Source organism: Scleropages formosus, chromosome 22 (genome assembly GCF_900964775.1).
Source record: "Scleropages formosus chromosome 22, fSclFor1.1, whole genome shotgun sequence".
NCBI lineage: Eukaryota > Metazoa > Chordata > Actinopteri > Osteoglossiformes > Osteoglossidae > Scleropages > Scleropages formosus.
The window spans coordinates 1,720,417-1,730,113 of NC_041827.1; the positions used below are offsets into that span (position 1 = coordinate 1,720,417).

The window sequence follows — 9,697 nt, forward strand, 5'->3', positions numbered from 1 at the left end:
TGAGGAGATACTGTGGACAAGACCAGGACCAGTGGTCACGTTTCCTGCCCTGGGACGAATATGCCCATAACTCCTTGTTCCATTCCTCCACAGACCTGTCCCCTTTGCAGTGTGTCCTTGGTTACCAGTCACCCTTGTTTCCCTGGTACCCCGGTTCCTCGGAGGTCCTTGCTGTGGATTCCTGGTTCCTGAACAGCAAGGCGGCCTGGCAAGCAGTGTGAGACCATCTCCAACACAGCGTTCACCGGTACAAAGAACAGGCTGACTAATATCGCCGCACCTTGTTTTTACATCCTGGGCAATGGGTATGGCTATCCAAAAGGGACATCCACTTGAAATTGCCCTCCAAGAAACTCAGCCTCCGGTTTATAGGCCCGTACAAGATCCTTTGTCGGATCACCCCAGTCCCCTACCGGTTACAGCTGCCTCCTCACTTACGCATCTGTCCCACGTTTTATTTCTCCTTTCTCAAGCCCTACAGTACATCCTTGCACCAAGCCACCCAGGATGACCCAATACTCCCTCCAATGGACATGGATAGGGAAGTGGCTTACACTGTCTGCACCCTCCTAGATTGCAAGCGCTGGCATGGGGGACTATACGACCTTGTGGACTGGAAGGGGTATGGTCCTGAGGAACATAGCAGGGTGCCAGCTCGCGATAACCTCGATCCGTCCCTCACAGCTGATTTTCATCAGGACCATCTGGATAAGCCGGCGCCCCGTCCCAGAGGCTGCCCCCCTTCCAGGCATCGCAGGGCAGCTGGAGCCGCTTGTGGGGAGGGGGATACTGTCATGTCCACGCCCGCACCATGATCGACAGCACCTGACACCAATCAAGTACTTGATTGAGTGCTCACCTTTAAAAGACCCTCCTCAGCTTCTGTACAGTCGCGGAATCTCATTGAGACAACTGTCCCTCCTGCACTATGTCTAATTCTTCCTCGTCCCTTCCTTCCTGTCTCCATTTCCCGGCTTTCGACCCTTCACTTCATCCCCTGACAATGTTCTTGGATCCTCGCTCTCACTCTGATCGCCGATTGACTGACTCTTCACCCGTACCCGACAACAAGAACTTTCCTGATCCCTTGGTTCCTGACGACCGATCCTGCACTTTGGTCCAGCCGACCCCGCTTCCTTGGTTCCACGTGACAATATCCCACCTCCTGCTGTAGTACCCGTTACATTATCAACTTTATGTAATTATCCTATCCCTTAGATTAAAACAATCAGTTTACTAAAATTGAGGGTTAGCTGGTAGCATAGGGAATGGACCCAAAGGTCACAGGTTTGAATCCCGCCTCCATCTGTACCAGCAAATACCAGTATATAGAGGGCTCCTTCAGGACCAGGCTTGGAAACCAGTGAAATGGGACTTATGGCACCCCAGTTTGTAGAAAAAACTTGATTGGTATAATGTAATTAACATCTTGTGTTTTCTCTAAGCAATTTGTCTGCCTTCCTCCCCTGTGGCCCTGCCTTTTCTTGCCCCGCCCTTATTGCCTACATGCCCCTCACATTCAGAAGACTGCAACTTGAGCTGTCAGAGACAGCGCACAGAGCAGCAGATCAAGGCTTACATCAAGGCCCTGAAAAAGTCCATCAACCAGGAGCGCTTCCTGCTCCGTGTGGCTGGCCTGGACTACGAGGTTGCGCAGAAACGGGCACGGCCAACCGGGCGGGCGGAGGAGATCTGTGGCCCAGGCAGTGAGATGCAGAACGGGCACTGTGGTGAGCTAGCTAGTGACCCACCTTCCGTTTCCAAGAAAACATATGTTTGATCTTTCAGATTTGACTTTACGCAGTAGTTTTAACCAAATCACAATTCCTTTGATACAAATTGATTTTTGTTGTTAACAGGGTTAATGTTCCATTACAGTATTTTTGATTTACAGAGACAACAGTTAATCCCCACTATTAAGGCATAGAAACAGTTTAAAAAGTCTTTCATGATATTTTAGAGAGTAGCAATGGTAATTTAAGTTTTTCAGTCCGTGATTCAGTTCGCCCCAATGAGATAGGCAATGTGCTGTTTCAGTTTCCTGTAGAGGACTGGGGTCTATAAAAAAAGACCCAGCATGCAGGGTGCCTGAACTCCACACCAGCTGGAAACAGTTGCAATGATTCAGTTTATTTTTATTTTTATAGAGCGCTCTTCTCACGCAGTGACACAGAGCACTTTAACACAGGCATAAAGCATGAAAAACAAACAAAAATTAGAAAAAGAAACAAAAGACATGATGAGGTTCCTAAGAGTATATGGCTGAAACTGCATGAGGTGTGTGGAATCTCAGGGAAATTTACTGTGGTAAAAACTAATGGTAAATAAGTAATTGCATTTAAATGTTCAAGTTCTCCCAAGGGAGACACTGAGATCAGGGTTATTTCTCACACACTTGTACACACGTGCCACCTGTATCCGGCTCAGCATTCTCCCTAACACACCCCTCCCCTCACTGCCCTCCAGTCAGATGTATGCCTGGGTCCTACTATCACGGTGGACAACAGCGCTGTGTCCAGTGCCCACCAGGTACCTTCCAAGAGAAGGAGGGCCAGCTGTCCTGTGACCTTTGCCCTGGGAGTGATGGGCACGGCCCAGTGGGCGCCAGTAACATCTCATCGTGTGCAGGTAATTTGTAGAAACAGATATCTACAGTAAGTTTGTCAAACTTATAATGAGAAGTAAGAAAATGTGCAGTAAACTTTGCTGTGCCCTTTAAACACCAGTTACTGTTGATACCGAAGAAAGGCACAGAAGTGATGTAATCAATATCTTCATGAGTATATGGTGCTGCTGATCCTAGGTCAGTGCCCAACAGGATACTTCTCTAGTGATGGGTTCAAACCCTGCCAGCCTTGCACCCTGGGAACCTACCAGCCTGAACCGGGTCGGACCCTCTGCTTCCCCTGTGGTGGAGGACTGACCACCAAGCGGGAAGGTGCCAGCTCCTTCCATGACTGCGAAGTCAAAGGTGAGCTCTGCCCATCTCCTTCATGCCAGAGCCACTGGGATGTGTGTGACACTAACACTGTGTTGACTGAATGCAAGTTGTATGTGTGTGGTTGTGTGTGCTCCCTGCAGTCCAGTGTTCCCCTGGTCACTACTACAACACCACACTGCATCGCTGCATCCGCTGTCCCTTGGGCACTTACCAGACAGAGTTCCGACAAAACTACTGCATCTCCTGTCCTGGAAATACCACCACTGACTTTGATGGAGCCACCAGTGTCTCCCAGTGCAAGAGTAAGTCTGAGAACTTTCTGTATTTCTGCAGGATGCCCAAAAGGATTCCTAGTACCTGACACTCCTACTAAATTTGGCCTCTAGTTAGGGGCCCTCCAGGGAGGTCAGTCAACTCCTGGCAAGATCCGGACTTTAACCTTCGTCAAGCATTTATGAGACCCTAAGCAGAGATGTGTACACCTTTGTTTCTTTGCAGACAAACATTTACAAAGGACAGGGGAAAGAGGGGTTCGCCTAACAAAAAAAGAAGACAGTTGATAGAATTAGTGTAGCAAAAGTGAATAGGTTGTTCCTCGAGTACAATTTTGAAGATTCATTACAGCAAAAAGCTCACAAATTAACTTTGATGGATTTGATGGAGGAGGAAAGAACCTTTTGCATTTAGCTAACTAAACCACAGCTGAATAGCCCTATACACTTGTCCCTCACCTTATGAACGCAAGTGGGACCAGAAATTGGTTCGTAATTCTAAACTGTTTGTAAGTTCAATCACTAGTTATAATCAATAACAGCTTGATAATAGATTAATCTTTCAATTTATTTGCTGTTAGGTTCCATTGAAACATCAGATAAAACTAAAATGAACTCAAAATATGCTATAATTATTTATTCTATTTCCATGAAGAACAGGGCCTCAGCATCTTTCTACACTGGACGTGAGGCAGAATAAAATTTGGGAAACAGTTTAATTTATTATATCTCATCAACATGAAGCAAGATTAGACTTACCTTAGTCAATTTTGCTTTTCTTTACTCTCCCCAACCTCTTATTCAAAGCATTGCATTGAACACAACAGTGCAGCGTACCTACATCAGATGTAACTGAAGACTTAAAAAGTGGAGTAAAAGAGCTGCAGTGCAGTGGAGGATCATGTGGAGAGAATGTTTTAAAAAGTGTTTCACCTTAAATACCTGTGTGTCTAATGGTAAACTTCACAAAATTGGCACCAATGGATTACATATTTTTTCAGCATCTGGTTAATTTACATTTGCTGTCAAAATAATGTATGATAGAAACATACATATTTATTCACTAGTAAATGAATAAGGACGGACTGAGCGCTACTCTAAGCTGCCCCTAAAGGCAAGAAGCAGAACTGCAGGCCATTTTTGCCTTTAAACTGAGAAATTTTAATAGAATCCATTTAAAATAAATATATATATTTTTAAATGTGAGTCAAATGTTCCTAACATGAGATTCAAGTATATAGTAGGATAGTATATTGTGCCCATAAACATTATTCAAATTTTCACTTTATACTGAAATTAAGCAGTGAGGATCTTTACATTAAATTTTGGTCATGTAATTTTCAGAATTAACCTACTATATTCATTCTGATTCATTTAATACATTTCTTTGTGTGTATGTGCATGTGTGCGTGACTGCACCAAAAGACCGAAAATGTGGAGGACACATGGGTGAGTACACCGGCTACATTGAATCACCAAACTACCCAGGCAACTACCCTGCCAATGTGGAGTGCACCTGGAACATCAACCCCCCATCCAAACGCAAGATCCTTGTCGTGGTGCCTGAGATCTTTCTACCCTCGGAGGATGAGTGTGGGGATGTGCTGGTGATGAGGAAAAACTGTGAGTCTCCTGCTTGGTTTTCACAGTCAGACAGTGCATGTCACGTCTTTGGTTTGTGTGTATTGTTTTACACCTTTCACTCAAAGGTTCTTTTTTGTGCTTGGTGTAAGGTTTTGTGCTACTGTAAGCAGGTTCTAAATACTGTAGGTGTGGAAAAAAAAAAAACGGTGTTGGTGAAACCAGTTCTGGTCAGCCTTACATTGTGACACACGGCTCTTGGTGGTTGCAGGAAGTTGCCCCAGATTTATCTGTTTGCACAGGCTAATTTGTTTGAGTTACTCAGTCCTGAGACATTCTGGAGATAAAGTGGGTAAGAGGTAGTGCACACAAGAACACAAACTTAAAATTCATCCATCCAGTTTTAATAACTGCATGTCCTGATTGGAGTCGCAATGAACTGGAGCCCATCCATCCTGCCATTCCATCACAGGGTAGCCAGAGACATACACACACACACAGACACTCACTCACTCATTCACCCACTCACCCACCTAGTGGATTTTAGCATCATCAATCCACCTGAACCACATGTCTTTGGACTGTGGGTTTCTTCTGCTGCAGTGTCTATATGTGTGTGTGTGTGTGTACGTGTGTACTGGAGTGCTACATGCACTAGATTACAATCTGACCTTTGGTTGCTGCCTCCAGGGTCAGCTGCCTCCATCACCACATATGAGACGTGCCAGACATATGAGAGGCCCATCGCCTTCACTGCCCGCTCCCGCCGACTCTGGATCAACTTCAAGTCCAACGAGGCTAACAGCGCCCGTGGTTTCCACATCCCATATGTCACTTACGATGGTAGTCTTGGTGTGGTTTTCTCTGTATGCCTAATGCTGTGACCTGGTGGTTTCTGAATATTAAATGTGGGGAAATATGACTGTTTACATAAACAACAAAATCTACATTAGTTATAGATACACAGTCACTTTTTAGGTATTAAAATGTACTAAACTGCATTATGCAGACCTGGTGTGATTGTGGCAGAATTTCTGAGAGCATTGTCTTTGTGGCTTTTCCTAGAGGACTACGAGCGGCTGGTTGAGGACATTGTGAGAGATGGAAGACTCTATGCTTCAGAAAACCATCAAGAAATATTGAAGGTAAGCATCAATGACACAGTAACGAAGTGCTGCTTTGAATAGGAAAACAAAGCGCTGGCCTTGTGATTTAGCGAACTTATTCGACAATGTGCGGTCAGAGCTCTGCTGGCCTTTGTGGGACATCTTGTCATTCCTGAATTTTAACAAGGTTAATGTTGAACACTTCAGCTCTGCAGCACCAATGTGAGCTTGTGTGGAAGTTAGTAGTAAAATGTGTTTTTTGTCCTCTCCTTGGGTAGGATCAGAAGCTCATAAAGACCCTTTTCCACGTTCTTGCACATCCCCACACGTACTTCAACTACTCTGCTCGGGACTCCAATGACCTGCTGCCCCGCTCCTTCATCCGACTCATCCGAAGTAAAGTCTATGACATCCTACGGCCGTACAATTAGTACCATTTGGCACTTGACAGGCCACCCACCCCACCTTGAGAAACAGGATGTGCAATTGCCTCCTACACACATCACTCCGTGCAACAAGATAACTGTGGATTTTTAAAAAAAATACTTTTCTGTGATTTTGAATACATACTTCAGTTTCAAAACGTGCATTTACTTAGTTTGGCTTGCTTTTATTTTTGGTCTCTGTGAACCAGAGGTCACATGATTGTTCACTATTACACACAGTTCAGTTTGAGTTCTCATGATGTTTCTGCTTTAGTATCCATTGCCTCTTCTTGTGTCTGCAGTAAATTTTTTTCTCATTAAATTACTTTCAGTATAAGGACATAGTCTCAGTCATCACCACAGGAACAAATCTAGACAAAAAAAAGGATTATATGTATTGCAAGGAAGTACAAGTGTTTAACCAGTGTTAAGCAGTCGTCACTAAATGTTTTTCTACCCATGTTGAAAGCCTATTTGCACTCTTAGAGCTTTATGTTTCAAGACATTGCTGTGAAAAAAACATTTGCTTTACCTGAGGATTATTTCCTTTTCTCAATGTAAGATTTTTTTTTGGGGGGGGGGAGGGGTGGCGCGGGGTTGTTGTGGGCAGCCACATTGGAATCGAAGGATGATCGATGCTGTGAATTGGAGATGGAGGGAAGTCTGGCCTCAGCTGCTTATTAGGTCACTTTAAACCTTTGATTCACTCTTTTCCCTGTTCCCCCCCAGTTCTTTTACAAGAAGGAAACTGCACTTTTGTGTGTGTTTTTGTAAGAGACAGAATTCTACAGATTCAACACAGAATGAGTCATTCCAATATTTGCAAGGTAGTCAAGCTGCAGGCCTAAGGAAAGACCAAGGATCAAGAGGAACATTCTCTCATCAAATGTTTGTGTCCTTAACTGAAAGTGAGTATGATCGCTTTTTCCAACAGTCCTACAGTATTTAAGGCCTTTTCTGTATCTCACCATCCTACGTTTGTCTTGAAGTGCAATTTTTTTTTTTTTTTAAATTCTGCAGAAAAAAATACATGGATACACCTGATATGTATGATTAGTGACTGGGATATCATGTTCTAAACAATATTCTTAGGGTTAGTTTTAAATTATACTAGTAATCCATACTAAACTTCAACCAGAAACCACTAGAAATAAAATCATGTAATATATATACTTATGTATTTGCATATATTGACCTTTGTACTTCCATTGTTATGGGGATTTTTTTTCTTCTTCCCCATACAGAGGCTACGAGGCATACATTAATATGGCAAAGCATGTGTGGCAATGCAATAAGTCAGCCAAGATAAAGACTGTTGTCTCATGACTGTGACCTTATACAGTGTTAAGTTAAAGGCTGTACCAGGCTTACCAGCCTGACTGGTACCCATCTCTGTTTCCTTATGAATGGTCAGAATAATGCAGAACTCCTTTGAGATGTTCCTCTGTTTGACCTTCGTATTCCTAATGGCTTGGACTTTCTATTTTCTTGCGCTGGATATAACAGTTCAATTCAACTCCTCCACCAGAGCTGCTCAGAAATCTCTCACACACAACATATTTCGCTTTCTGTACACTTTGTCATTTTCCTTTTGGTTGCTTTTTTACTGTATGTAATGTGTTATGGAGGTGGTAATGGTATTTGCACTTGAAAACTTATTGCCCTTGTCAAAAATGTCAATTTTGTAATGTCTTTTTTAAATGAATGGATGTGGTGTTCCTTACTCTGGTGTGTCTCGTATTGCTTTTACCAGGGGTGAGTAACTGTAGGTCAACTGAGAATGAAAAAAAGTAAAGCATCATAAGGTGCACCACCCCCTAAAGCACTGACTTCTCAGTGGTGGCCCACTTATTTAAGGCACAGCAGAAAAGGGGATGGGTATTAAATGCTGTTCCTGTTTGGGCCCTGCAGGTGTTGAGTCCCATCTGTTGCTGAATTCGTGCTTTACATTTATTTAGCAAATGCTTTCCTCCAAAGCAATGTACATATCATAGAAAATACAGTATGTACATCAGGAATAAGAGAGTTGCAGTGATTAAGTACAGTTTATTTCTTTCCACCATATGCACCAATGTTCATCACACCAGTAGCCCCATAAAACTCAGACTATTGGCGATTCCTGATCACCTTCCTACTAATTTTTGAGATACGCAAACATTTATGTATATTAGAGGAGTAGCTGCATAAAGGCTGAACGAGGCATGATCTTAAAGTTATGGTGCATGAACATTTACACCTTACATGAATTTAAGAGATTATAGGTCAAGTGAATCTGGAAGAGGTGAGTTTTCAGACTCTTTAAATGTGGACAGAGTTTCAGTGGTTCTGAAGAAAAGGGGGAGGTTGTTCCACCACAACGGTGCCAGAACCAAGAACCTCCACGCTTTACCTTTCGTGCATGGGACCACCAAGTGAGCAGATGTGGAAGAGCGTAGCGGACTGGTTGGTGTGAAGGGGTTGATCAAATTTTATTGATGGCTGGGAGGAGTTATATTGATTAATTTGTAGGCCATAACCAGGGTCTTAAATTTGATCCGGGCAGCTACAGGAAACCAGTGCATAGAAACGAGGAGAGGAGATACATGGGAACGCTTCAGCAAGTCGAACAACTTGGGCAGAAGCATTCTGTATCGGCTGTAGAGGTTTGATGGCAATAGCAAGAGGACCAAACAGGAGAGAGCTGTAGTTGTCCAGACGGGATGTCACCATGGCCTGGACAAGTAGTTGGGCAGAGTCTGTTAGGTAAGGATGGATCCTGCAGATGTTAAGCAGGATGCATCTGCAGGTCCGGGTTGTGGCTTCGATGTGCTGAGAAAAAGATACTTGAGTCGATCATCATTCCCAGAGGAGGTAGGCAAAATGAGTGAGTTGTCCAATTTGATCGAGAGATCATCACAAAGACAGGCCAGCTAGGAGGTGTAGAATCTCTGTTTTGGAGAGGATGAGTTGGAGATGGTGAGAAGTCATTCATGCAGAGATGTCTGACAGGCAGGAAGTGATGCTAGCAGGAATGCCTGATGCTCCAGGTGGAAAGGAGAGGAAGAGCTGGGTATCATCAGCGTATCAGTGGTATTTGAATCCATGGGAGGCGATGACAGGGCCGAGAGAGGAGGTGCAGATCGAAAAGAGCAGAGGACCTAGTGCTGAGCCCTGTGGGACACCAATTGAGAGAGGCAGAGGAGAACTGGAGCCCCACCAAACCCCTGGATAGGATCTGTCAGCTACGTAGGACTCAAACCCTCTTAGTGCCATTTCTTTGATCCCAAGCTGGCTAAGAGAGGAGAGTAGAATTTGGTAGTTGAGTGTGTCAAATGCTGCAGACAGGTCGAGGAGGACGAGGACCAAGGAGAGGGAGGCTGCTCTAGCTGACTG

General features: G+C 44.1%; 1 protein-coding gene across 2 annotated transcripts in view; it reads left to right on the forward strand.

The window, feature by feature from the left end:
- The window catches only part of LOC108918436 (signal peptide, CUB and EGF-like domain-containing protein 3), a 76,586-nt gene extending 68,538 nt beyond the window's left edge, over positions 1 to 8,048 (forward strand). The window contains exons 15-22 of one of the 2 annotated variants that reach the window (XM_018725654.2): positions 1,524 to 1,730; positions 2,467 to 2,628; positions 2,804 to 2,971; positions 3,082 to 3,243; positions 4,639 to 4,836; positions 5,485 to 5,637; positions 5,860 to 5,939; positions 6,179 to 8,048. In XM_018725654.2, coding sequence (XP_018581170.1) covers positions 1,524 to 1,730; positions 2,467 to 2,628; positions 2,804 to 2,971; positions 3,082 to 3,243; positions 4,639 to 4,836; positions 5,485 to 5,637; positions 5,860 to 5,939; positions 6,179 to 6,331 — 1,283 coding nt within the window. In that variant the 3' untranslated portion in view covers positions 6,332 to 8,048. The remainder of the gene's footprint in view (positions 1 to 1,523; positions 1,731 to 2,466; positions 2,629 to 2,803; positions 2,972 to 3,081; positions 3,244 to 4,638; positions 4,837 to 5,484; positions 5,638 to 5,859; positions 5,940 to 6,178) is intronic. The other variant, XM_018725655.2, reaches the window with a different exon arrangement.
- The last annotated feature ends 1,649 nt before the right edge of the window (positions 8,049 to 9,697 follow it).